This window comes from Gasterosteus aculeatus, chromosome X, assembly GCF_964276395.1.
Source record: "Gasterosteus aculeatus chromosome X, fGasAcu3.hap1.1, whole genome shotgun sequence".
NCBI lineage: Eukaryota > Metazoa > Chordata > Actinopteri > Perciformes > Gasterosteidae > Gasterosteus > Gasterosteus aculeatus.
This window is the reverse complement of record NC_135698.1, coordinates 3,728,229-3,755,345: the sequence shown is the minus strand read 5'-3', so window position 1 is coordinate 3,755,345 and position 27,117 is coordinate 3,728,229. Positions and strand designations below refer to the sequence as shown.

At 41.3% G+C, this 27,117-nt stretch overlaps 2 protein-coding genes and 1 long non-coding RNA gene across 4 annotated transcripts in view; 1 reads left to right on the top strand and 2 right to left on the bottom strand.

Moving 5' to 3' along the window:
- LOC100174900 (myosin heavy chain, fast skeletal muscle) overlaps window positions 1-27,117 on the bottom strand; it is a 63,930-nt gene that overhangs the window by 35,969 nt on the left and 844 nt on the right. The window contains exons 4-42 of one of the 2 annotated variants that reach the window (XM_078082591.1): window positions 26,949-27,092; window positions 26,686-26,842; window positions 26,462-26,489; window positions 26,277-26,373; window positions 26,080-26,172; window positions 25,926-25,989; window positions 25,749-25,847; window positions 25,548-25,651; window positions 25,290-25,428; window positions 25,079-25,197; window positions 24,775-24,924; window positions 24,503-24,673; window positions 24,108-24,408; window positions 23,903-23,973; window positions 23,734-23,821; window positions 23,495-23,612; window positions 23,278-23,401; window positions 22,595-22,731; window positions 22,258-22,513; window positions 21,932-22,174; window positions 21,671-21,847; window positions 21,446-21,591; window positions 21,268-21,358; window positions 20,776-21,165; window positions 20,539-20,665; window positions 20,347-20,465; window positions 20,062-20,258; window positions 19,709-19,892; window positions 19,461-19,626; window positions 19,230-19,354; window positions 18,818-19,126; window positions 18,521-18,724; window positions 18,305-18,430; window positions 18,043-18,213; window positions 17,853-17,957; window positions 17,665-17,760; window positions 17,406-17,486; window positions 11,488-11,583; window positions 11,195-11,326 (exon numbers count right to left, since the gene is read on the bottom strand). In XM_078082591.1, coding sequence (XP_077938717.1) covers window positions 11,195-11,326; window positions 11,488-11,583; window positions 17,406-17,486; window positions 17,665-17,760; window positions 17,853-17,957; window positions 18,043-18,213; window positions 18,305-18,430; window positions 18,521-18,724; window positions 18,818-19,126; window positions 19,230-19,354; window positions 19,461-19,626; window positions 19,709-19,892; window positions 20,062-20,258; window positions 20,347-20,465; window positions 20,539-20,665; window positions 20,776-21,165; window positions 21,268-21,358; window positions 21,446-21,591; window positions 21,671-21,847; window positions 21,932-22,174; window positions 22,258-22,513; window positions 22,595-22,731; window positions 23,278-23,401; window positions 23,495-23,612; window positions 23,734-23,821; window positions 23,903-23,973; window positions 24,108-24,408; window positions 24,503-24,673; window positions 24,775-24,924; window positions 25,079-25,197; window positions 25,290-25,428; window positions 25,548-25,651; window positions 25,749-25,847; window positions 25,926-25,989; window positions 26,080-26,172; window positions 26,277-26,373; window positions 26,462-26,489; window positions 26,686-26,842; window positions 26,949-27,092 — 5,745 coding nt within the window. Of the gene's footprint in view, window positions 1-11,194; window positions 11,327-11,487; window positions 11,584-17,147; window positions 17,256-17,354; window positions 17,487-17,664; window positions 17,761-17,852; window positions 17,958-18,042; window positions 18,214-18,304; window positions 18,431-18,520; window positions 18,725-18,817; window positions 19,127-19,229; window positions 19,355-19,460; window positions 19,627-19,708; window positions 19,893-20,061; window positions 20,259-20,346; window positions 20,466-20,538; window positions 20,666-20,775; window positions 21,166-21,267; window positions 21,359-21,445; window positions 21,592-21,670; window positions 21,848-21,931; window positions 22,175-22,257; window positions 22,514-22,594; window positions 22,732-23,277; window positions 23,402-23,494; window positions 23,613-23,733; window positions 23,822-23,902; window positions 23,974-24,107; window positions 24,409-24,502; window positions 24,674-24,774; window positions 24,925-25,078; window positions 25,198-25,289; window positions 25,429-25,547; window positions 25,652-25,748; window positions 25,848-25,925; window positions 25,990-26,079; window positions 26,173-26,276; window positions 26,374-26,461; window positions 26,490-26,685; window positions 26,843-26,948; window positions 27,093-27,117 lie in introns of those variants that run through there. The other variant, XM_078082590.1, reaches the window with a different exon arrangement.
- On the bottom strand, window positions 2,206-10,242 carry LOC120809174 (myosin heavy chain, fast skeletal muscle-like). The gene is made up of 32 exons (XM_078082916.1): window positions 10,217-10,242; window positions 10,044-10,077; window positions 9,542-9,763; window positions 9,323-9,466; window positions 9,060-9,216; window positions 8,836-8,863; window positions 8,657-8,753; window positions 8,460-8,552; window positions 8,306-8,369; window positions 8,129-8,227; window positions 7,928-8,031; window positions 7,670-7,808; window positions 7,459-7,577; window positions 7,155-7,304; window positions 6,883-7,053; window positions 6,488-6,788; window positions 6,283-6,353; window positions 6,114-6,201; window positions 5,875-5,992; window positions 5,613-5,781; window positions 5,129-5,172; window positions 4,776-4,959; window positions 4,519-4,684; window positions 4,288-4,412; window positions 3,876-4,184; window positions 3,579-3,782; window positions 3,363-3,488; window positions 3,101-3,271; window positions 2,911-3,015; window positions 2,723-2,818; window positions 2,413-2,544; window positions 2,206-2,313 (listed from the first exon to the last, which is right to left on the bottom strand). The coding sequence occupies exons 3-32, from the start codon at window positions 9,746-9,748 to the stop codon at window positions 2,293-2,295; spliced, it is 4,002 nt and encodes a 1,333-aa protein (XP_077939042.1). The 5' UTR covers window positions 9,749-9,763; window positions 10,044-10,077; window positions 10,217-10,242; the 3' UTR covers window positions 2,206-2,292.
- LOC120809428 (uncharacterized) lies at window positions 13,519-14,262 on the top strand. The gene is made up of 3 exons (XR_005710087.2): window positions 13,519-13,660; window positions 13,922-14,033; window positions 14,124-14,262. It is a non-coding gene; the product is annotated as an uncharacterized LOC120809428 (long non-coding RNA).

Sequence of the window (27,117 nt, the reverse complement as noted above, 5' to 3'; positions counted from 1 at the left end):
ATGTAAGGAAAAGTAAAAAATAACTAGCTTCTACCGAAAAGCTGGTGCACCGGTAGCAGATTTCCTTACGGTATGAGTTGTACCGGTGTACATCCGTAACAACTGATGTTACTCTTCAGCAGGGAGTGGGTTTTCTTTTGCACCAGACTGAAAAATGCCGCGGTTGGAGCTACATATCTTCCGTGTATTGAGATAGAGTCATGGTAATATAATTTACAACAATGAATAACACTGAACACTGAAAATTGTACATTTATAAAATTGCCCGATGCAGGAGGAACAACGAGAGACTAGAGATGCACCAACACAACTTATGCCAATGAGATGAACTGTGTGCTGTTTGGATTTTATTAATTTTTTTAAATCCGGTGTAAGTTAGATCAGAAAACGATTTATTGCAAAGTTGGTCAAGCCGCTGGTATTATATATAATATATTTATATATTATCCATCCATCCATCCATTGTCAAACCGCTTATCCAGCACACAGGGTCGCGGGGGGGCTGGAGTCTATCCCAGCCAACTTCGGGCGATAGACAGGGTACATCCTGGATTTGTCGCCAGCCAATGGCAGGGCCAACACAGAGACATACAACCATTCACACTCACATTCACACATCTACGGGCAATTTAAAGTCCCCAATCAACCTGATCCCCAGAGCATGTCTTTGGCCTGATCCTAGATGCTCTATTTATGTAAACAACTGCAGGGGCCTCTACCTGGTGGTTGGGGGTCATATTTCACTTATCATTACATCCCTCTTTCTTAAGATGTATGCCATTATATTCATAAACAAGCTATTCTTCCCGCACCTTTAATGTGTACTTAACAACCTGAAAGATCATTTTTTGCACCTCCAGCTTAACCACAATATTTTACTTTCAAATGACATTAGAAACATTATGTCCATATTCAAATTCAGATTATTTATCTTTTTCAAAAAAGAAACTTGTAAATTCATTGTCTTCCAAGACTCTGTCTGTGCGGTGGTTTGCGGTTACGTCTGGATCTTCTCAACATAGGTATGTTATTCTTCTCATCTGGTCCGCATCTGTCTGTCACAGGTGATTGATTGCTGCAAACTCCTTTGATCTTGCCTCAAGATTTTGCCATCTTCCGTTCTGATGGTGTAGGTCCATGATTTCACTTCTTCCAGAACTGCAGCACTCCTACACCAAGTGTTGGCATCTTGAATCCACAGTGTCATGTTTTGTGTAGTAGTTCCAAGCTATATGATATTATGTGTTTGATCACACGTGTCATGGACCTGCTTGAAAGCAGTGCTATTTCTGGGTAGTTGGACAGGCTGTCGCAACTTTCTGCCATGGTTCATCAGGTAGGTTTGTGATGGTTATGGGTTTTAGACAGGTGTCACTCCTTTAGACCAACCGGGCTATGGCTGCATTGAGCCCCCGAAAGAAGGGGGATTTTATTGTATGGATGTGTAAAGCAGGAATCGCTCAGTGGTCAATGGTAGTCAGTGGTAGTTTAGAGGGCGTGATGAGCCATTTTCAACTAATGAAGAACTGATAATTCTACATTTGGAAAGATATTTCAATATTAACACCAAAAGTTTGTGCGTTTCATCACAGCACAGTAATATTATTTAGTCCATTCAGAAGGGTAGCTATGTTCTTCTACCGTCTAAAACCAACACAAAAGCATAGCTGTTTACTACATTACGGGTCATTTAGCAGACGCTTTTATCCAAAGCGACTTACATTACACTTTAAACCCGTTTTTCACATTTTTGCCCAGGGAGCAATTAGGGGTTAGGAGTCTTGCTCAGGGACACTTCGACATGGAACATGGGGCAGCCTGGAATCGAACCACCAACCTTGTGCTTCCCAGCACACCTTCTCTAACCCCTGCGCCTTCTCTAACTCTCTGCCACAAAGACCCTACTACTAGGAATACAGACATTCATAGAAAACACAGATTGAGCCAATGCTTTCTCATGTTTTACAATTCAAAAGGGCAACAGGGTATGCAGAGGTACTGTCTCAACTTGATTTGAACATTGACATTATAAAGGGTCAACAATGCCATTTCCATGTACGCTTCAACATTCGTTGCTGTCCCATGAAGCCCGGTCTTGCCTTAGTATATCTCTACTTATTAAAAATAGAACGTGGATATCAAAGTTCTCAGTCACTTATTTCTCACGAACTACAAGGCAATGGAGGAAAGAGGCATATGGCAAAATTGAGAGGGAAAACTTTTATTGTATTACTTTACAGCATATTTCACATCATATTATATGATAAGAAACCACTGATCCGGAAGTGTCCCTTACTCGGCTACTTCTTTGGCCTAAAAACACAAAATTTAATAAGATTTAAATCAATCATAATTTACAGAATCTTTCTGTCACATGAACTGGAATTGATTTTGATTGAATTGTATAGTCACCTTGCCAGTGTCACGACTTTTTGCTCTCATCTTGTTGACTTGAGACTCAGCAATGTCTGCACGCTCCTCAGCCTCTTCCAGCTCATGCTGGACCTTTCTGCACTTGGACAGATGAGTATTGGCCTGTTCCTCCTGAAATAACACAAATAGAGTTTGGAACACTTCTTAAATGTAAATGTATGGCGGAAGTATTTTTCTTAATTATATAAATATATTACATAACTGTTTACATTGCCAAAATTCAAAACATGTAATACTCTTTTGTATGTATAATGATATGGCTAAAAAAAAGCAAAAATTCAGTCCTTACCGCCTCCTCAGCCTGCCTCTTGTAAGCCTTCACCTTCAGTTGCAACTTGTCAACCAGATCTTGCAGCCTTGAGACATTTTTCTTGTCCTCTTCAGTCTGTAATAGAAGGTGTTGAGATGCAAATATAAATATTTGAAATGGTAACAGTAATGGAGAATTTGGTGTCTCTTTATTTTCAGTGACTGTACCTGATAGGTGAGCTCCTTCACTCTCCTCTCATATTTGCGAACACCTTTGACGGCGTCCACTCCACGTCTCTGCTCAGTCTCAACCTCTGTCTCAAGCTCACGCACCTTCAAAAAACGAGTAAACGATTGATTCTCTGTATTGTTTCAAAGTCTTGATTTAGCTGTACAAATTGTGAGAGGACTTTCTTACCCTGGACTCCAGTTTCTGGAGCTGCTTCTTGCCACCCTTCATGGCCAGGTTCTCAGCCTCATCCAGGCGGTGCTGCAGGTCCTTAACAGCGACCTCCAGATTCTTCTTCATCCTCTCAAGGTGAGAACTCGTGTCTTGCTCCTTCTTCAGCTCTTCAGCCATCATAGCAGCCTGGGGAAGACATCATAACATGTTGTTTGACAAAAACTAACTAACTAAAGTACATTTGAGTAAAAGGAACAACAATGGAATTACACCCTACATCAGTGATGGCCTTCTTGGCCTTCTCTTCTGCATTCCTTGCTTCCTGAACAGTGTCATCCACTTCACCCTGGACCTGGACCAGGTCACTCTCAAGCTTCTTCTTGGTGTTCATAAGGCTTGTGTTCTAGAAGATACAACAATTTTATTGTTGTTACATTATCCTAAATGTCTTTATACAATTGGATTATTCAAGAAGTTACGGGTGTTTTTTCACCTGAGAGTGCAGAAGTCCAACACGCTCACTGGCGTCCACCAACTCCTGCTCCGCTGTTTTGCGGCTTCTCTCTGTCTGTTCCAGAGCAGCTCTAAGTTCCTCAATTTCAGCCATCATGAGACCGTTCCTGCGATCCACCATGGCAGCTTGTTCCTTGAAGTCTTCCTGGGCTCTAACAGCATCGTCAAGGTGCAGTTGTGCATCCTGGTGTAAACATATTGTGAGAATATTCCTATGAATGACATCATATCCCTTTACTGACCGTGGTTTGTGGAGCAACTCTGTGTCTTACGATACCTTTAGCTGTGTCTGCACGTTCCTCAGCTGCTTCTGGGACTCAGCAGCCTGGCGATTCGCGTGGCTCAGCTGAATCTCCATTTCGTTGAGGTCTCCCTCCATCTTCTTCTTGATCCTCATAGCATCGTTCCTGCTCCTGACCTCAGCGTCCAAAGTGCTCTGCATGGAGTCAGTGATTCTCTGGCTGTTCCTCTTGATCTGCTCCATCTCCTCATCTTTCTCTGCCAGCTTCCTGTCCACTTCACCCTTAATCTGGTTCAGCTCCAGCTGGACACGGAGGATCTTGGACTCCTCGTGTTCCAGAGTTCCCTGAAAACATCAATGAAGGAAATATTAATCTCTGCTTATTAATATGTTTGTCACATTATTTAGACAATTATTTAGATAATCTTTTTTTTATTCCTAATGTTACCTCAGCTTCTTCAAGAGCTGTCTGGATCTCAGTCTTCTCTGTTTCCACCTGCTTCTTGGACTTCTCCAGCTCATGGATGCTCTTGCCAGTCTCACCAATCTGTTCAGTGAGATCTGAGATCTCCTCTGCAGATAGATACATTTGTTGAGTGTAAACATAATACACATACTGTTTTCTAACAGTTATACTTGGGTTGAATACAATTCAACGTTTACATGATGTAGAACTCACGTTGTAGGTTCTTGTTTTCCCGCTTCATTGTCTCCAGCTGATCCAGAGCTTCCTCATAAGAGTTCTTCATCTTGAACAGCTCAGTGCTGAGAGAACGAGCCTCTTTCAATGCTCCCTCTAGCTCGGCCTGACCCTCCTCGTACTTTTGTTTCCAGTCTGCCAACACCTGAATAACACAATAAATAATAAAACAACAGTTCAGCAATTTCTGTAGTACTATAAAGACATATATATATTTACAAAGTAAAGTATGCTACCTTGTCAAAGTTCCTCTGCTTCTTGTCAAGGTTGGCAGCGAGACCGTTGGCCCTCTCCACATCAATCATGAGGTCCTCCACCTCACTCTGGAGCCTCTGTTTGGTTTTCTCAAGAGAGGCGCACTTGGAGTTCACGGCCTCAATCTGTTCCTCAGCCTCCTGAAGGCGCTGAGCCAGCTTTTTCCTGTTTTGGAAAATATAGAACAGAGTTACTTGGATCTTTAGTAACCAGAACTGTGAGTACTTGAGACGCTAAATAATTTTAAAGGTAAGAGTGTGTCATTATTGAAAAAAATAGGTGTTGGATAAGGGCGGGGTCAAGTTAAAAATAATGTTTGATGAATGTTACTCACTTGGATTCCTCAAGCTCCTCAGTGCGCTGAATTGCATCAACTCCTCAGAGCTGCTGTGTCTGAATGGCCCCTGAAAATTAATTTGTTCTGGTCTCTAACAGCTTAAAAACTAGACAAAATGGCTTCTATTTGATATTTGATGACACACTCAGCCTTTGTCCACGCTTAATATCATTTTCAAAAATGACATTGGTTTACTGCCTTGCACACCTTATATTTCCCCGGATAATGGGATGCCTCTAATATCCAGGCCAGTGAATTATATACTCTGTAATGTTAAAATTGGACAGTCCAAAGTGAAGCAGTTCTTTTGGGGATCAATTGGGGACCCTATCGACAAGTGAACAAGTATTAAGGTATAACCACTTGAGCCATGACATATAACTTACCATCCACTTATAAATGAGCATAAAATATTTAGCAAAATGCAAGAATAACCTTGGAAGGGCCAAAAAAAGTGGCAGACAATAAACAACTGAACCTACTTGGTAATTAGTATTTGGTTAAATAAGGAAAGCAAAGCGCTTACCTTTGTGTGTCCAAATTTATACTCATCATGAGGAACATCAATTGACCCAAGCAACTTCTCTGAAGCCTTCTTGTTGTCAATGAACTGGCCCTCAGGGATGACACTGGCATTCAGCACCTTGTACCTTTTAGAGAGAGAGTTAATTGTTAATTTGTAAACTTTGACTCAGATTTTGATAATCAACAATAAAATGATGTATGAAAATATCCATTGATACCTCTGCTTGAAGTCAGCATAGAGAATTCTGCTTGGGAAACCTTTCCTGCAGATTCTGATTCCCTCCAGCACACCGTTACACCTGAGCTGGTGGATGACCAGGAAGTTCTCCATGAGACCTGGGAAAAAGTTTTTTTAAGTACTTTATTCAATAGTTTTTCTATAGAATGATATAGACCGTGACAACAAACGAAAACAAAGCCACTCTTAAAAGATTGTTTGATTAAGTTGTCTGTGTACCTGGAGTCTTAGACTCATTGGGAATCAAGCAGCGCACAAAGTGAGGATGGGTGCTCCTCAAGTTCGTCATCAGCTTGCCCAAGTTCTCCTGTGGATCCAAAATGGTGGAAACTGTTAGTTTGGTCATAAACTAAGATACATAAGCTAGGTTTACAATTTTAAATCTTACCCTAAACTGTGAAGACACAGTCTGCATAGAACCACCCTTCTTCTTGCCTCCCTTCTTGCTGCCACCAACCTCTGTTGATCAATTTAAGTAGAGAAGGTTTTTTTTAGACCAACATATACATTAACATGAAAACATGCAGCAGTTGAAAATCTACAGTATTCCTAACTTTACAATGTGTTTTAGTTTACTCAGGTTACTATCATACCTTCTACTACTGGGGGATACAGGACAGGCAGCAGTTTCACAGAGGATTTCTGGTACAGCTGGATGACAGACTCATTCAGTGGATCCTTGTTCTTGTCCAGCCAGCCATTGATATTGTAGTCCACGGTACCAGCATAGTGCACCAGGGAGAAGTGGGCCTCAGCCTTGCCCTTGGCAGGCTTTGGCTTCTCAAATGCTTTGTTTTTGCCAAGATGCTGGTCATACAGCTTGTTCTTGAAGGATGTATCTGTTGCCTTGGGGAACATGCACTCCTCTTCAAGGATGGAGAAGATACCCATGGGCTTGAAGAAAGTGGGAAGAAGTCTGTGATAAGGATACACATTAAGTCAACTTAAATAAAATGACATACTGATGACAACTAAATGAACTGATTACCTTTTCAATCAGCTCAATGCAGGCAGCCAAGTCCATGCCAAAGTCAATGAACTCCCAGATAATACCCTCCTTCTTGTACTCCTCTTGCTCCAGGACAAACATGGTGTGGTTGAAGAACTGTTGCAGTTTCTCATTGGTGAAGTTGATGCACAGCTGCTCCAGTGTGTTGAACTGCAAGGACACACATGATCACCAAAAGGTCTTTCTGTCATGTATGCAGATGTTTAAGAATTAAAAGCATTAGCAACTGAATTGTTAAATTTTTAGCTTACATCAAAGATTTCAAAGCCAGCGATATCCAGGACTCCAATGTAGAACTGCCTTGGTTGTTTAGTGTCCAACATTTGGTTGATGCGGATGACCATCCACAAGAACATCTTCTCATAAATAGACTTGGCCAGGGCAGGAACAGAGTTCATCACCTAAATAAAAATACGGGTATAACTTCATAAGTTTACCGTTTTATAAAGTAGTGGAATATTAGTGAATTAAAGAATAATAATCTATCTGAACAACTCTTTGAACAAGTTTAATCCATGTTTTTTCAAATGGTGAATAGGGATATTTTATGTTTACCTGAGGTACAGTCTGTCCCTTGGTGACATACTCATTTCCGACCTTCACCCGTGGATAGCACAGAGCTTTCAGCATATCAGCAGAGTTCAGACCCAGCAAGTAGGCAACCTTGTCCGCTTCTGAAAACACAACAGTGATTTCCATCATGAACAGAATCCAGTCTCATTAAGAACTCTATTCATCTTTAAACTGTTGTTCCCAAGCTACTCACCCTCTGTGCCATCAGGCTCAGCCTGCTCCTCACGCTGCTTTTGCTTGAACTTCATGTTACCATGGTGGAGCACTGCACCAGTCATCTTGTAGATGCTCAACTTCTCTTCATTTGAGAAGCCCAGGATATCAATAGCATTCTGAATATAAAAGATGCACAAAACATAAACCTTTTAGAAAATCAACTCAAACAGACAGTATTTATTTAGCATGCATTGTTCAAAATATACTTAAATATTTTATAGTGAAGATCACTCACATCAGTGGCTTCCAGCTCAACTTTGTCATCAATGCTGGCCACAGTGATCTGACCCATGCTGCACATGGGGAAGTCGTAGGGGTTGGTTGTGATGAGACACAAGTCTGGTGATAAAAAAAAGGTTAAAAAGGTTGATACTTTTGTTAGAATTAAACTGTAACTGTAAGTAGCTGAAGTACTGTAACATCTCAGTCTGTTTACCAAGCAGCTCGGGTTTGTGGGCAGTCATCATCTGGTAGAAGATGTGGTAGCCTCTCTCATCAGGAAGCTGGAATGTCACTCTAGACTTTTCCAGCAGATCTACAAATTGTTGTTCGTCAGATTCATACCAATTCTCCATTTCAGTCGTTTGTATGGACTAGAAGCATTTTTACTTACATGTCTCAATATCAGCACTAGACAGTTTGCCAGTTGTGCCAAAATGGATTCTGATGAATTTACCCTGTTTGGAAGGAAGACATTTTTAATGTCGCTATACACGGACAATCAGTAACAAGGCCCGACGCATGTGTAGAAATTGTTTCCTACTTACAAAACGAGAGGAGTTGTCATTCCTCACAGTTTTGGCGTTACCATAGGCCTCCAGCAGAGGATTGGCAGCAATAATCTGATCCTCCAGTGACCCCTAAAATCCAGTGTTGTCCAGAAGTGGTTTTAGAAAATTACTTGGAATTACTGGAAAAGGGATCCATTGAAAAAGAACCCCATATTGTAATCATAGGAACATACCTTTGATGCGTCCCTCTTCGGTCCACCAACTGAGATAGTTGCAAAGTACTGGATGACACGCTTGGTGTTCACAGTCTTCCCTGCACCAGATTCTCCACTAGGCATAGACGTATAAGAATTTGATCAAGATATTTGACTATTTTCAACGGAGTTAACAATTTTAAATTAGCCAAACTTACGTGATCAAGACAGACTGGTTCTCCCTATCTGTTAAATAAGAAACAAAAGAATTAACTAGGTTTCACTGAAATACAATATAATGATAAATATATTTACTGTTTATTTGTCTTATTGTCCAATGCTGTGCATCACCCGCCATTTCTAATTCCTTGAATGTCAAACTTATTTTGACAAAAAATGTTTCCCTATTCCGATACTCTATGATGTAATGATAATGACTTACCAGTTGCCATAAACTGAAAAGCATTGTCAGAGACAGAGAAGATGTGGGGTGGAGCCTCCATACGCTTCTTGCCTCTATAGGCAGATACACATTCAGCATCGTACACTGGGAGCCACTTGTAGGGGTTCACAGTGGCACAGAACAGTCCAGAGTAAGTCTGAAAGTGATCACAGAGATACAACATTTAGCATTATTTGTCCTAAAAATTAAAGTCCCTTTTTCAAAGTCAATTTTCCTTATTGCTGTTATTTAGATTATCTTACGTAGATCATCCATGCTGCATAACGCTCTTTGAGATTATACAGCACAGAGGCTTCATTGAGATGGGTCATCATGGCCATGTCCTCAATCTTATCATACTTGGGAGGATTCATTGGAAAGATTTCTTCTTCTTTAACTGTCCTCTCCTGTAACAAGACATTTGTCACAATTAGAACTGATCTTATTGAAACCCCAACTGACTATGATTTCATGTTACAAACCTCCTCAGTGGTCAGGACTTTGACAGTGACTTTGCCACCATCTCTCTTGATGACTTTGGCCTTCAAATACAGCTCTTTAGTATCTTGCACATAGACGGCACTCTTGGCATCAAATGGTGCGCTTTGAGCCTCAATCCTCTCCCTCTCTGGCTTACGAAGGTAAATGGCAGCTTTGCCATAAGTGGCCATCTCTGCGTCCGTACTCATGGTGGAGCCTTATGTCTGTTAAATAATTACATTGGAACTGCAATGACTATAGAATGACTTTTCTTGAAATACATTAACAAATCAACATATCCTTGTATGGTTACCAATGGGTTTTAACTTTCAACTACGCGAACTCAAGTCTTGCATTTGAATGTTACAGAGAATACATTTGAACATGTTGAGTTTTACCAAAATCTTTGGATGGAAAACCACAGATCTTACATGGATCAGAAACTTTTTGCATATGTTTCAAATGCTTGCAGAGAAAAATCATGAATTGAATAGTCATCCTTACCTAACACCTTCTCTCGTGACAATATTCCCCGATCCTGATAAAAAGAGTTGTGTTGTTAGGGTAGGTTTTTAAAAATATGCATGAAAATTTGTCATTGCTTCTATTTGCATAAGTATTTGTTAAAAAGGAGAACACATTCAAATGATCCCAATTTTAAGAGAAGAACGTATTACCAGAGGCAGGAACTCAGGTCTTCAGTCTCACAACTTGTCCTGTCCTTGAGTTGCCTTTATAATGAATCTTGTTTTGATGACACAGTAAAAGTTAAAAATGGTACACCAAATGTGGTAAGGCAGACGGCCCATGATAAAAGATAGGTTGTAATTATATCACGTGATGTTTCAGGTTACAGTTTATATGGCCGGGGGTTTATCATTACTTCAACAGAAGTTTATTTTAGGCTCTTGACTGCCTCTCCACTCTAAAGAAGGTAAAGTCATTTTAAAAAGTCCTGTGTTTCTTAATTGTTTTTTTTTTAATTTGTAGAATCTTACTGCGCTATTTAGATAAAATAACTTGACTTCATTTCAAAATATAAGGCACTATAGTACTAAACAAGCACAGTAAATATCTGAAATGTAAGACACTATTGATGCAGAAAAAGAGATCATCAATTTTAAAACAAAGAGTTGTACAACACAGGACGCTCTCTGTTAAAAGATCCTATGAAAGTCATTCAACTTATTTTTTACAAAACGGGGGGCCAGATTCGTTTTGATCACGGTCAAAAGTCAGTGCTTCTTGAATGATTTAGGTATTTGAACTGTGTAATTCAAAAGTATTGGCATCCAAAGATGGTTTTAAAGTTAAAATATATATTTAAGAGACTTGGAGGACACAACTAGATAAAAACAACACAGTGCACAATGCAAGTCAAGATCAAAAACTACTTTATTATTGGGGATTTCACATCATATTTTATGATTAGAAAAAAACATCAGCCAAAGCACTACTCAGCTGCCTCTTTTCCCTGTAGAAAAAACAGACAATGAATAAATATACTTCATATGCACCAAGATCTACATCATACTTTGTCATTGTTTTGTCCTAATTCTATGAACTTTTTTAAATTCATGACTAAATGTTAAGTGAAAATCATTAAAAAAGGAATTTAATTGTATTCAATGTTCATTAAGCTGAATGTCAGTTACCTTGCCTGAGTCACGGCTTTTTGCTCTCAGCTTGTTGACCTGGGACTCTGCAATGTCTGCACGCTCCTCAGCCTCCTCCAGCTCGTGCTGGACCTTCCTGCACTTGGACAGATGAGCATTGGCCTGTTCCTCCTGGAAAACAAGCAAAAAAAATCATACATACAAAAAAAAAATATATATATATATATATATATAAAAAATCTTTGGAAAAGTCCCAGTGGTCCAGTGTTCATGAAATACTTATGACATAGTAGTCATTTTGCTTTAAAAAAAAGCAAAAATTCAGTCCTTACCGCCTCCTCAGCCTGCCTCTTGTAAGCCTTCACCTTCAGTTGCAACTTGTCAACCAGATCTTGCAGCCTTGAGACATTTTTCTTGTCCTCTTCAGTCTGTAATAGAAGGTGGTGAGGTGCAAATATACATTTTTGAAATGGTAACAGTAATGGAGAATTTGGTCTTTCTTTATTTTCAGTGACTGTACCTGATAGGTGAGCTCCTTCACTCTCCTCTCATATTTGCGGACACCCTTAACAGCATCTGCTCCACGTCTCTTCTCAGCCTCTCTGCAGAGCGGATGACACGCTGCAGCCTGCCCTTGTCCTTGGCTGTGGCTGCAGCGTACCAGACGGTGATGGAGGAGCAGAGGATGGACTCGATGATGGCCGTGTAGAAGTGGACCATCATCGTCTTTGGCAGGTTGAATTTCTTCAGCTGCCTCAGGAAGAACAACCTCTGCGGAGCCTTCTTGGTGATGGAGCTGATGTTCAGCACCCACTTGAGGTCCTGGGTGATGATGGAGCCCAGGAAACAGAAGGAATCCACAATAGTGACGGGGGAGTCACACAGGGTGATGGGGGAGGGTGGGGCTCTGTTCCTCCTGAAATCCACAACCATCTCCACTGTCTTTAGAGCGTTGAGCTCCAGGTTGTTCTGACTGCACCAGGACACCAGATGGTCGGACTCCCACCTGTAGGCGGACTCATCACCACCAGAGATAAGTCCAATGAGGGTGGTGTAATCCGCAAACTTCAGGAGCTTGACGGACTGGTGACTGGAGGTGCAGCGGTTGGTGTACAGGAAGAAGAGCAGTGGGGAAAGAACGCAGCCTTGGGGGGGAACCGGTGCTGATGGTCCGAGAGGCTGAGACATGTTTCCCCAGCTTCACGTGCTGCTTCCTGTCAGACAGGAAGTCTGTGATCCACTTGCAGGTGGAGTCGGGCACGTGCAGCTGGGAGAGTTTGTCCTGCAGCAGAGACGGGATGATGGTGTTGAAGGCAGAGCTGAAGTCCACAAACAGGATCCTGCCGTAGGTTCCTGGGGAGTCCAGATGCTGGAGGATGAAGTGGAGGGCCATGTTAACAGCATTGTCCACAGACCTGTTGGCTCTGTAGGCGAACTGCAGGGGGTCCAGGAGGGGGTCGGTGAGGGACTTCAGGTGGGTCAGGACTAGCCGTTCAAAAGACTTCATGACTACAGAGGTCAGGGCGACGGGCCTGTAGTTATTGAGTCCTGTGATCCTGGGCTTCTTGGGAACAGGGATGATGGTGGAGGCCTTGAAGCAGGCTGGTACGTGGCATGTCTCCTCCAATTTGAAGGTAACCCTCCTTCATTATCCCATTTACTCTTTGTAGAGCACTTGTTCCATTGGCAAGCAAAAGAGCCCCACAGCATAATACTACCACCACCGTGCTTGACGGTAGGCATGGTGTTCTTGGGGTTAAAGGCCTCCCATTCAAATTCTTCAAGATAACCTAAAATCATCAGCCCGACGGTTGGGTCTTGGGCGCAGTTGGCTGTTCCAACAGGACAATGGCTCCAAACACACATCAAAAGTGGTAATAGAATGGCTAAATCAGGCTAGAATTAGGGTTTTAGCATGGTGTTCCAAAGTCCTGACTTAAATCCCATTGAGAACATGTGGACAATGCTCCATGTCAAAAAGCCATCACATTTAACTGAACTGCACAAATTCTGTCAAGAGGAGTGGTCAAAGATTCAACGAGAAGCTTGCCAGAAGCTTGTGGATGGCTACCAATAGTGCCTAATTGAAGTGAAAATGGCCAAGGGACATGTAACCAAATATTAGCACTGCTGTAGGTATGTTTTTGACCCAGCAGATGTCACTTTTTCTGTCAACCCGTAATAAAGTCATAAAATAACAAAACTTCATGAATGTGTTTTGTGACAAAGAAGTATCTGTTCCAATCACTCAGAGAAAAATCAGACATGTAGAAATAACTGGAAACTCAAGAGAGCCATGACATTATGTTCTTTACTTTAAGTGACACACAACTGTATGTGTGATGGTGTAATTAAACTTGTCTCTCTGTCACGTGTGCACGTCAGGTGAGGCACTTTGATAAATTCTCTAGACACACAGTGTTGGGAGAGGTGAGGGTTCCTCTAGGGCAGCTCAACATCTCCTATCCTCTTGAGCTACAGGAAGATCTGAAGACACCCCAGAAGGTACAGTAAGACACCATGTGTGCAATATGTATTCATATTGATTGATATATTGGTCTTTTTATTTATTTATATCGTTATTTCCATTTTCCGTAAATACCACTACCACCACTAAATCAAAGAAATTCTAGAGCCAATGAAATCTTTTAAATTACATGTTTACTGTAGAAAGTTTCTTTTACTATTCTTTATATATTCTATTTTATAACATCCTATAGAAACAAAGCTTATGCAGAATTGTTTCTTTTCCCATTATCGGGACAGGATCTCGTAGGAGAGGTGCTCCTCACTTTAAAGTTTCTTCCCACCTCTCAGAGGCTTGAAGTTGGACTACTTAAGGTCAGAACGGTCCTCACAGAAATATGCTCAGATAGAGGTAAATATCAACCACCAATATAAGATTCAAGACATGGTCATAGTGTTGTCATACATGTTGTCCCTGATGTGCCTTCTCTGTGTTGTACAGCCCTATATGCCAGGATCAGTGTGCAGTGCAACCAGCACAAATTGAGGTACCAAAAAACCTCTGCTGTGGCCCATTCGCTGGTAACTGTCTTCAATGAGGTCCTCATGTTCTCCCTGCCAGAGTGTCCCCTGGAGCAGTGTAAAATATCAGTTTCTGTGTACGAGACTCACATGACTAGGAAATTATCTAAATTGGACAGAAATCTAATTGGACAGTTGACTTTGGGTAAGGAAAGAAATTCACAGGACAAGCATTGGAGCTTAATGATGTGCTCCGTTCGCCAGCCAATAGCAAAGTGGCATGGCATACTGATTTGACTCATATGTAAATACTCACCGGCAGGGGCTTGATGTTCACACCTGTTTGCATATGACTGAAAGCTGTATTGCTCGTGTGTCGGCCTGAGGGATCTGTGCCTGTGTAGCAGTATGCCAAACATAAACACCTCTCCTTCCTGACGCCTTAGTGGTAGAAATATCTTTCTGTTCCAATCCGTTCAGCTCAACGGCCAAAATGAAACTTTAGGTTGGTCATTCTACAGGAACATTTTTTTTTCTGTTGTCAACCGCTCTTTTTAACTCCAATTCTCATCACATTGAAAGAGCCGGATTGGACGTTGGCACTCCTTATTGCTGAAGATTACTTTTTTTACTCAATCTGTGCATAACTGTGTTGTTTGTGTCACAGTCAGCTTTTATATCTACACTTCTTTTTTGCTTGTTCCAAAATCACGTCATTCTGCATTAATAAATCTCTATATCACAGGTCTGTTGTTCAGTCAATACATGCACTGTTAATAGGAATGTTAAACAATGGTTTATGTAAGGAAAAGTAAAAAATAACTAGCTTCTACCGAAAAGCTGGTGCACCGGTAGCAGATTTCCTTACGGTATGAGTTGTACCGGTGTACATCCGTAACAACTGATGTTACTCTTCAGCAGGGAGTGGGTTTTCTTTTGCACCAGACTGAAAAATGCCGCGGTTGGAGCTACATATCTTCCGTGTATTGAGATAGAGTCATGGTAATATAATTTACAACAATGAATAACACTGAACACTGAAAATTGTACATTTATAAAATTGCCCGATGCAGGAGGAACAACGAGAGACTAGAGATGCACCAACACAACTTATGCCAATGAGATGAACTGTGTGCTGTTTGGATTTTATTAATTTTTTTAAATCCGGTGTAAGTTAGATCAGAAAACGATTTATTGCAAAGTTGGTCAAGCCGCTGGTATTATATATAATATATTTATATATTATCCATCCATCCATCCATTGTCAAACCGCTTATCCAGCACACAGGGTCGCGGGGGGGCTGGAGTCTATCCCAGCCAACTTCGGGCGATAGACAGGGTACATCCTGGATTTGTCGCCAGCCAATGGCAGGGCCAACACAGAGACATACAACCATTCACACTCACATTCACACATCTACGGGCAATTTAAAGTCCCCAATCAACCTGATCCCCAGAGCATGTCTTTGGCCTGATCCTAGATGCTCTATTTATGTAAACAACTGCAGGGGCCTCTACCTGGTGGTTGGGGGTCATATTTCACTTATCATTACATCCCTCTTTCTTAAGATGTATGCCATTATATTCATAAACAAGCTATTCTTCCCGCACCTTCAATGTGTACTTAACAACCTGAAAGATCATTTTTTGCACCTCCAGCTTAACCACAATATTTTACTTTCAAATGACATTAGAAACATTATGTCCATATTCAAATTCAGATTATTTATCTTTTTCAAAAAAGAAACTTGTAAATTCATTGTCTTCCAAGACTCTGTCTGTGCGGTGGTTTGCGGTTACGTCTGGATCTTCTCAACATAGGTATGTTATTCTGCTCATCTGGTCCGCATCTGTCTGTCACAGGTGATTGATTGCTGCAAACTCCTTTGATCTTGCCTCAAGATTTTGCCATCTTCCGTTCTGATGGTGTAGGTCCATGATTTCACTTCTTCCAGAACTGCAGCACTCCTACACCAAGTGTTGGCATCTTGAATCCACAGTGTCATGTTTTGTGTAGTAGTTCCAAGCTATATGATATTATGTGTTTGATCACACGTGTCATGGACCTGCTTGAAAGCAGTGCTATTTCTGGGTAGTTGGACAGGCTGTCGCAACTTTCTGCCATGGTTCATCAGGTAGGTTTGTGATGGTTATGGGTTTTAGACAGGTGTCACTCCTTTAGACCAACCGGGCTATGGCTGCATTGAGCCCCCGAAAGAAGGGGGATTTTATTGTATGGATGTGTAAAGCAGGAATCGCTCAGTGGTCAATGGTAGTCAGTGGTAGTTTAGAGGGCGTGATGAGCCATTTTCAACTAATGAAGAACTGATAATTCTACATTTGGAAAGATATTTCAATATTAACACCAAAAGTTTGTGCGTTTCATCACAGCACAGTAATATTATTTAGTCCATTCAGAAGGGTAGCTATGTTCTTCTACCGTCTAAAACCAACACAAAAGCATAGCTGTTTACTACATTACAGGTCATTTAGCAGACGCTTTTATCCAAAGCGACTTACATTACACTTTAAACCCGTTTTTCACATTTTTGCCCAGGGAGCAATTAGGGGTTAGGAGTCTTGCTCAGGGACACTTCGACATGGAACATGGGGCAGCCTGGAATCGAACCACCAACCTTGTGCTTCCCAGCACACCTTCTCTAACTCCTGCGCCTTCTCTAACTCTCTGCCACAAAGACCCTACTACTAGGAATACAGACATTCATAGAAAACACAGATTGAGCCAATGCTTTCTCATGTTTTACAATTCAAAAGGGCAACAGGGTATGCAGAGGTACTGTCTCAACTTGATTTGAACATTGACATTATAAAGGGTCAACAATGCCATTTCCATGTACGGTTCAACATTCGTTGCTGTCCCATGAAGCCCGGTCTTGCCTTAGTATATCTCTACTTATTAAAAATAGAACGTGGATATCAAAGTTCTCAGTCACTTATTTCTCACGAACTACAAGGCAATGGAGGAAAGAGGCATATGGCAAAATTGAGAGGGAAAACTTTTATTGTATTACTTTACAGCATATTTCACATCATATTATATGATAAGAAACCACTGATCCGGAAGTGTCCCTTACTCGGCTACTTCTTTGGCCTAAAAACACAAAATTTAATAAGATTTAAATCAATCATAATTTACAGAATCTTTCTGTCACATGAACTGGAATTGATTTTGATTGAATTGTATAGTCACCTTGCCAGTGTCACGACTTTTTGCTCTCATCTTGTTGACTTGAGACTCAGCAATGTCTGCACGCTCCTCAGCCTCTTCCAGCTCATGCTGGACCTTTCTGCACTTGGACAGATGAGTATTGGCCTGTTCCTCCTGAAATAACACAAATAGAGTTTGGAACACTTCTTAAATGTAAATGTATGGCGGAAGTATTTTTCTTAATTATATAAATATATTACATAACTGTTTACATTGCCAAAATTCAAAACATGTAATACTCTTTTGTATGTATAATGATATGGCTAAAAAAAAGCAAAAATTCAGTCCTTACCGCCTCCTCAGCCTGCCTCTTGTAAGCCTTCACCTTCAGTTGCAACTTGTCAACCAGATCTTGCAGCCTTGAGACATTTTTCTTGTCCTCTTCAGTCTGTAATAGAAGGTGTTGAGATGCAAATATAAATATTTGAAATGGTAACAGTAATGGAGAATTTGGTGTCTCTTTATTTTCAGTGACTGTACCTGATAGGTGAGCTCCTTCACTCTCCTCTCATATTTGCGAACACCTTTGACGGCGTCCACTCCACGTCTCTGCTCAGTCTCAACCTCTGTCTCAAGCTCACGCACCTTCAAAAAACGAGTAAACGATTGATTCTCTGTATTGTTTCAAAGTCTTGATTTAGCTGTACAAATTGTGAGAGGACTTTCTTACCCTGGACTCCAGTTTCTGGAGCTGCTTCTTGCCACCCTTCATGGCCAGGTTCTCAGCCTCATCCAGGCGGTGCTGCAGGTCCTTAACAGCGACCTCCAGATTCTTCTTCATCCTCTCAAGGTGAGAACTCGTGTCTTGCTCCTTCTTCAGCTCTTCAGCCATCATAGCAGCCTGGAGAAGACATCATAACATGTTGTTTTACAAAAACTAACTAACTAAAGTACATTTGAGTAAAAGGAACAACAATGGAATTACACCCTACATCAGTGATGGCCTTCTTGGCCTTCTCTTCTGCATTCCTTGCTTCCTGAACAGTGTCATCCACTTCACCCTGGACCTGGACCAGGTCACTCTCAAGCTTCTTCTTGGTGTTCATAAGGCTTGTGTTCTAAAAGATACAACAATTTTATTGTTGTTACATTATCCTAAATGTCTTTATACAATTGGATTATTCAAGAAGTTACGGGTGTTTTTTCACCTGAGAGTGCAGAAGTCCAACACGCTCACTGGCGTCCACCAACTCCTGCTCCGCTGTTTTGCGGCTTCTCTCTGTCTGTTCCAGAGCAGCTCTAAGTTCCTCAATTTCAGCCATCATGAGACCGTTCCTGCGATCCACCATGGCAGCTTGTTCCTTGAAGTCTTCCTGGGCTCTAACAGCATCGTCAAGGTGCAGTTGTGCATCCTGGTGTAAACATATTGTGAGAATATTCCTATGAATGACATCATATCCCTTTACTGACCGTGGTTTGTGGAGCAACTCTGTGTCTTACGATACCTTTAGCTGTGTCTGCACGTTCCTCAGCTGCTTCTGGGACTCAGCAGCCTGGCGATTTGCGTGGCTCAGCTGAATCTCCATTTCGTTGAGGTCTCCCTCCATCTTCTTCTTGATCCTCATAGCATCGTTCCTGCTCCTGACCTCAGCGTCCAAAGTGCTCTGCATGGAGTCAGTGATTCTCTGGCTGTTCCTCTTGATCTGCTCCATCTCCTCATCTTTCTCTGCCAGCTTCCTGTCCACTTCACCCTTAATCTGGTTCAGCTCCAGCTGGACACGGAGGATCTTGGACTCCTCGTGTTCCAGAGTTCCCTGAAAACATCAATGAAGGAAATATTAATCTCTGCTTATGAATATGTTTGTCACATTATTTAGACAATTATTTAGATAATCTTTTTTTGATTCCTAATGTTACCTCAGCTTCTTCAAGAGCTGTCTGGATCTCAGTCTTCTCTGTTTCCACCTGCTTCTTGGACTTCTCCAGCTCATGGATGCTCTTGCCAGTCTCACCAATCTGTTCAGTGAGATCTGAGATCTCCTCTGCAGATAGATACATTTGTTGAGTGTAAACATAATACACATACTGTTTTCTAACAGTTATACTTGGGTTGAATACAATTCAACGTTTACATGATGTAGAACTCACGTTGTAGGTTCTTGTTTTCCCGCTTCATTGTCTCCAGCTGATCCAGAGCTTCCTCATAAGAGTTCTTCATCTTGAACAGCTCAGTGCTGAGAGAACGAGCCTCTTTCATTGCTCCCTCTAGCTCGGCCTGACCCTCCTCGTACTTTTGTTTCCAGTCTGCCAACACCTGAATAACACAATTACAACAGTTCAGCAATTTCTGTAGTACTATAAAGACATATATATATTTACAAAGTAAAGTATGCTACCTTGTCAAAGTTCCTCTGCTTCTTGTCAAGGTTGGCAGCGAGACCGTTGGCCCTCTCCACATCAATCATGAGGTCCTCCACCTCACTCTGGAGCCTCTGTTTGGTTTTCTCAAGAGAGGCGCACTTGGAGTTCACGGCCTCAATCTGTTCCTCAGCCTCCTGAAGGCGCTGAGCCAGCTTTTTCCTGTTTTGGAAAATATAGAACAGAGTTACTTGGATCTTTAGTAACCAGAACTGTGAGTACTTGAGACGCTAAATAATTTTAAAGGTAAGAGTGTGTCATTATTGAAAAAAATAGGTGTTGGATAAGGGCGGGGTCAAGTTAAAAATAATGTTTGATGAATGTTACTCACTTGGATTCCTCAAGCTCCTCAGTGCGCTGAATTGCATCAGTTTCATACTTGGATCTCCACTGAGACACCTCACCGTTTGCCTTGGACATTCCACGCTGAAGCTCAGCCTTGGCCTCCTGCTCCTCCTCAAACTGCTCCCTCAGCAGATCACAGTCATGGCGAGCAGATTGCATTCCATGGGCGAGAGCATTCTTGGCCTGTTTGTAAAGGTTTTTCATGAATATACACAATTTCTAAATTCTGAAAGAAATAAAACCTATACACACTTACTCAATTGCTTCTTACCTTAACTTCCTCTTCAACCTGTCTCTTGAGCTCCTCAATCTGCTGAGTGAAGGCCTGTTTGCCTCTGGTCAGCTGGGAGACAAGGGCTTCTTTCTCCTCAAGTTGACGGCTGAACTCACCTTGGGTCATGATACATTCGTTAGTTTCTTAATAACATGCACAACAGATCATTCAAGAATAACTTCTACATACCATTTTCTGTGAGGAGACGTGCTTTCTGTGCATTTGAGTCATTGATCTGACGAACATTTTCATCATTCTTTGTCTTCAGTTCGCTAAATTGGTCCTCAAGAGTACGGCACATCTTTTCAAGATTTCCCTAATTAGTTAAAGAGAGATGAGACCATTTATCAGATTGTATTCACTAGATTGAATGCATTATTTAAAACATCAACTTGGGTACTAAATAGTATGTCATGAATTTTGTACCTTTGCTTTAGCAACATTCTCCATGTTGCTGGAGAGGTCATCGATCTCCATCTTGTATTCACTCTTTTCCTTCTCAAGCTTCTGCTTCACACGCTGGAGGTTGTCAATCTGCTCACCCAGCTCAGCAACGCTGTCAGCCTGCTTCTTGCGGAGAGCAGCAGCAGTGGATTCATGCTGCAGAGTGGACTCCTCAAGGTCGCGACGGAGCTTCTGGAACTCAGCCTCACGCTTCTTGTTCATCTCAATCTGAGCAGCAGTCGCACCACCGGCCTCTTCCAGCCTCTCACTGATCTCCTCAAGTTCCCTGGAGAGGTCAGCTCTCTGCTTCTCCACCTTGGCACGAGCGGCACGCTCAGCCTCAATCTCTTCCTCCAGTTCTTCAATGCGGGCCTGTTGAATGTAGGCATTATCTGTTTCAATGAGCTTTCACTTTTGATAGACACAAATGTATGACATGGGTGCAGTAATGTTTTGTCAAACACAATATGTCACCTGAAGCTCCTTGATCTTCTTCTGAAGCTGAGCACCCAGTGACTGCTCATCTTCAATCTTGCTAAGGAACTGACTGATTTCAAAGTCCTTCCTGAGATAATTACAAATAAAAAACACTTAGTCGATGCAGTAAACAGAACACAACATGGTTGTTTTCAAATTCAAAAAAGTACATTACTTTTTAATTTTCTCATCAGACTGCTGTTTGTCATTCTCAAGATCCATGACAGATTCCTGGGATAGTTTCAGATCACCCTCAAGCTTTCTCTTGGCTCTTTCAAGGTCCATACGAAGCTTCTTCTCTTGCTCCAGAGAACCCTCAAGCTGAACAAATACAATGAATCTTTAAATTGTGAGTTAAAGAGAAATCTTGTTTTTTCATCAAGTCTCTTTGGCAACTTACATCGTCCACTTGCTGCTCAAGCTTGGTCTTGGACTTGGTCAGAGTGTTGACTTTGTCTTCCTCTGCCTGCAGGTCATCAAGAGTCTGCTGGTGAGCCTCCTGAAGCGCTTTCTTTTCCTTGGTTAACTTGGCAATGCTCTCATCCTGAGAGGCCATCTCCTCGGTCAGGTTCTTGACCTAAGTGTGCAAGAAAGATCTCGTCAATAGGAGCTCATCATTATCATTTTACTTGATAATGTGATTAGATTAAAATTTACAAACCTTGTTCTCAGTGGCATGTTTCTCCTTCTCCACTTTGGCCAAGGTAAGCTCCAGGTCATCAATATCCTTCTTGAGCTCAGAGCATTCATCCTCCAGCTTTCTCTTTTTGGCAGTGAGCTCAGCATTGATTTCCTCTTCATCCTCCAGTCTCTCAGTTGTCTCTTTGAGTTTGGCCTCCAGCTGAATCTTGCTCTTGATAAGACCCTCACATCTTTCCTCAGCATCTGAGAGATTATCTCCTTCCTAGTCCATTGAATTAAGATGTCATTAGCACACCAACAACTAACAACATGGAACAGAAAAACTGTCTGATGAGGTGTACTCACAGATGCTACTTGCATCTGCAGATCGTTCTTCTCTTGCAGAAGGGACACCATCTTCTCCTCCAATTCCTTCTTCTTGGCCAGGGCTGCAGCTAAGTCAGTTTTCATCTTATCATAGTTCTCCTTCATGTTTGCCAGCTCCTTCTCAGTTTCAGCAGATTTCAGCAGTGGCTTGATCTTGTAGTACACCTTCATCCATGGCCAGTGTTTCACATTCATGAATGAGCGTATATTGTACTGGATGGTATAAATGGCTTCCCTACAGAATGGAAATAGCTGTTATGAACATTGTGTCTGATTTCTGTATTACTTCATTCAAAATGAACTGTTTTCGACGTGCCTCCTCTCTGTCATCTTCACGTATTCCTTTCTCATAACGTAACCTCTGCACAAAGCCTGGGTCATCGTGACCAGTGATGCTAGTTTTTCATCTCTCATCTCCTCAAGGGTACCCAGCAGACCGGCCTTGAAGAAGACCTAAACAAACAAATAATGAATTATCAGAAGGATACAATTTTTAAATAAATACTAATACTCCTCAGAGCTGCTGTGTCTGAATGGCCCCTGAAAATTAATTTGTTCTGGTCTCTAACAGCTTAAAAACTAGACAAAATGGCTTCTATTTGATATTTGATGACACACTCAGCCTTTGTCCACGCTTAATATCATTTTCAAAAATGACATTGGTTTACTGCCTTGCACACCTTATATTTCCCCGGATAATGGGATGCCTCTAATATCCAGGCCAGTGAATTATATACTCTGTAATGTTAAAATTGGACAGTCCAAAGTGAAGCAGTTCTTTTGGGGATCAATTGGGGACCCTATCGACAAGTGAACAAGTATTAAGGTATAACCACTTGAGCCATGACATATAACTTACCATCCACTTATAAATGAGCATAAAATATTTAGCAAAATGCAAGAATAACCTTGGAAGGGCCAAAAAAAGTGGCAGACAATAAACAACTGAACCTACTTGGTAATTAGTATTTGGTTAAATAAGGAAAGCAAAGCGCTTACCTTTGTGTGTCCAAATTTATACTCATCATGAGGAACATCAATTGACCCAAGCAACTTCTCTGAAGCCTTCTTGTTGTCAATGAACTGGCCCTCAGGGATGACGCTGGCATTCAGCACCTTGTACCTTTTAGAGAGAGAGTTAATTGTTAATTTGTAAACTTTGACTCAGATTTTGATAATCAACAATAAAATGATGTATGAAAATATCCATTGATACCTCTGCTTGAAGTCAGCATAGAGAATTCTGCTTGGGAAACCTTTCCTGCAGATTCTGATTCCCTCCAGCACACCGTTACACCTGAGCTGGTGGATGACCAGGAAGTTCTCCATGAGACCTGGGAAAAAGTTTTTTTAAGTACTTTATTCAATAGTTTTTCTATAGAATGATGTAGACCGTGACAACAAACGAAAACAAAGCCACTCTTAAAAGATTGTTTGATTAAGTTGTCTGTGTACCTGGAGTCTTAGACTCATTGGGAATCAGGCAGCGCACAAAGTGAGGATGGGTGCTCCTCAAGTTTGTCATCAGCTTGCCCAAGTTCTCCTGTGGATCCAAAATGGTGGAAACTGTTAGTTTGGTCATAAACTAAGATACATAAGCTAGGTTTACAATTTTAAATCTTACCCTAAACTGTGAAGACACAGTCTGCATAGAACCACCCTTCTTCTTGCCTCCCTTCTTGCTGCCACCAACCTCTGTTGATCAATTTAAGTAGAGAAGGTTTTTTTTAGACCAACATATACATTAACATGAAAACATGCAGCAGTTGAAAATCTACAGTATTCCTAACTTTACAATTTGTTTTAGTTTACTCAGGTTACTATCATACCTTCTACTACTGGGGGATACAGGACAGGCAGCAGTTTCACAGAGGATTTCTGGTACAGCTGGATGACAGACTCATTCAGTGGATCCTTGTTCTTGTCCAGCCAGCCATTGATATTGTAGTCCACGGTACCAGCATAGTGCACCAGGGAGAAGTGGGCCTCAGCCTTGCCCTTGGTAGGCTTTGGCTTCTCAAATGCTTTGTTTTTGCCAAGATGCTGGTCATACAGCTTGTTCTTGAAGGATGTATCTGTTGCCTTGGGGAACATGCACTCCTCTTCAAGGATGGAGAAGATACCCATGGGCTTGAAGAAAGTGGGAAGAAGTCTGTGATTAGGATACACATTAAGTCAACTTAAATAAAATGACATACTGATGACAACTAAATGAACTGATTACCTTTTCAATCAGCTCAATGCAGGCAGCCAAGTCCATGCCAAAGTCAATGAACTCCCAGATAATACCCTCCTTCTTGTACTCCTCTTGCTCCAGGACAAACATGGTGTGGTTGAAGAACTGTTGCAGTTTCTCATTGGTGAAGTTGATGCACAGCTGCTCCAGTGTGTTGAACTGCAAGGACACACATGATCACCAAAAGGTCTTTCTGTCATGTATGCAGATGTTTAAGAATTAAAAGCATTAGCAACTGAATTGTTAAATTTTTAGCTTACATCAAAGATTTCAAAGCCAGCGATATCCAGGACTCCAATGTAGAACTGCCTTGGTTGTTTAGTGTCCAACATTTGGTTGATGCGGATGACCATCCACAAGAACATCTTCTCATAAATAGACTTGGCCAGGGCAGGAACAGAGTTCATCACCTAAATAAAAATACGGGTATAACTTAATAAGTTTACCGTTTTATAAAGTAGTGGAATATTAGTGAATTAAAGAATAATAATATATCTGAACAACTCTTTGAACAAGTTTAATCCATGTTTTTTCATATAGTGAATAGGGATATTTTATGTTTACCTGAGGTACAGTCTGTCCCTTGGTGACATACTCATTTCCGACCTTCACCCGTGGATAGCACAGAGCTTTCAGCATATCAGCAGAGTTCAGACCCAGCAAGTAGGCAACCTTGTCCGCTTCTGAAAACACAACAGTGATTTCCATCATGAACAGAATCCAGTCTCATTAAGAACTCTATTCATCTTCAAACTGTTGTTCCCAAGCTACTCACCCTCTGTGCCATCAGGCTCAGCCTGCTCCTCACGCTGCTTTTGCTTGAACTTCATGTTACCATGGTGGAGCACTGCACCAGTCATCTTGTAGATGCTCAACTTCTCTTCATTTGAGAAGCCCAGGATATCAATAGCATTCTGAATATAAAAGATGCACAAAACATAATCCTTTTAGAAAATCAACTCAAACAGACAGTATTTATTTAGCATGCATTGTTCAAAATATACTTAAATATTTTATAGTGAAGATCACTCACATCAGTGGCTTCCAGCTCAACTTTGTCATCAATGCTGGCCACAGTGATCTGACCCATGCTGCACATGGGGAAGTCGTAGGGGTTGGTTGTGATGAGACACAAGTCTGGTGATAAAAAAAAGGTTAAAAAGGTTGATACTTTTGTTAGAATTAAACTGTAACTGTAAGTAGCTGAAGTACTGTAACATCTCAGTCTGTTTACCAAGCAGCTCGGGTTTGTGGGCAGTCATCATCTGGTAGAAGATGTGGTAGCCTCTCTCATCAGGAAGCTGGAATGTCACTCTAGACTTTTCCAGCAGATCTACAAATTGTTGTTCGTCAGATTCATACCAATTCTCCATTTCAGTCGTTTGTATGGACTAGAAGCATTTTTACTTACATGTCTCAATATCAGCACTAGACAGTTTGCCAGTTGTGCCAAAATGGATTCTGATGAATTTACCCTGTTTGGAAGGAAGACATTTTTAATGTCGCTATACACGGACAATTAGTAACAAGGCCCGACGCATGTGTAGAAATTGTTTCCTACTTACAAAACGAGAGGAGTTGTCATTCCTCACAGTTTTGGCGTTACCATAGGCCTCCAGCAGAGGATTGGCAGCAATAATCTGATCCTCCAGTGACCCCTAAAATCCAGTGTTGTCCAGAAGTGGTTTTAGAAAATTACTTGGAATTACTGGAAAAGGGATCCATTGAAAAAGAACCCCATATTGTAATCATAGGAACATACCTTTGATGCGTCCCTCTTCGGTCCACCAACTGAGATAGTTGCAAAGTACTGGATGACACGCTTGGTGTTCACAGTCTTCCCTGCACCAGATTCTCCACTAGGCATAGACAAAGACGTATAAGAATTTGATCAAGATATTTGACTATTTTCAACGGAGTTAACAATTTTAAATTAGCCAAACTTACGTGATCAAGACAGACTGGTTCTCCCTATCTGTTAAATAAGAAACAAAAGAATTAACTAGGTTTCACTGAAATACAATATAATGATAAATATATTTACTGTTTATTTGTCTTATTGTCCAATGCTGTGCATCACCCGCCATTTCTAATTCCTTGAATGTCAAACTTATTTTGGCAAAAAATGTTTCCCTATTCCGATACTCTATGATGTAATGATAATGACTTACCAGTTGCCATAAACTGAAAAGCATTGTCAGAGACAGAGAAGATGTGGGGTGGAGCCTCCATACGCTTCTTGCCTCTATAGGCAGATACACATTCAGCATCGTACACTGGGAGCCACTTGTAGGGGTTCACAGTGGCACAGAACAGTCCAGAGTAAGTCTGAAAGTGATCACAGAGATACAACATTTAGCATTATTTGTCCTAAAAATTAAAGTCCCTTTTTCAAAGTCAATTTTCCTTATTGCTGTTATTTAGATTATTTTACGTAGATCATCCATGCTGCATAACGCTCTTTGAGATTATACAGCACAGAGGCTTCATTGAGATGGGTCATCATGGCCATGTCCTCAATCTTGTCATACTTGGGAGGATTCATTGGAAAGATTTCTTCTTCTTTAACTGTCCTCTCCTGTAACAAGACATTTGTCACAATT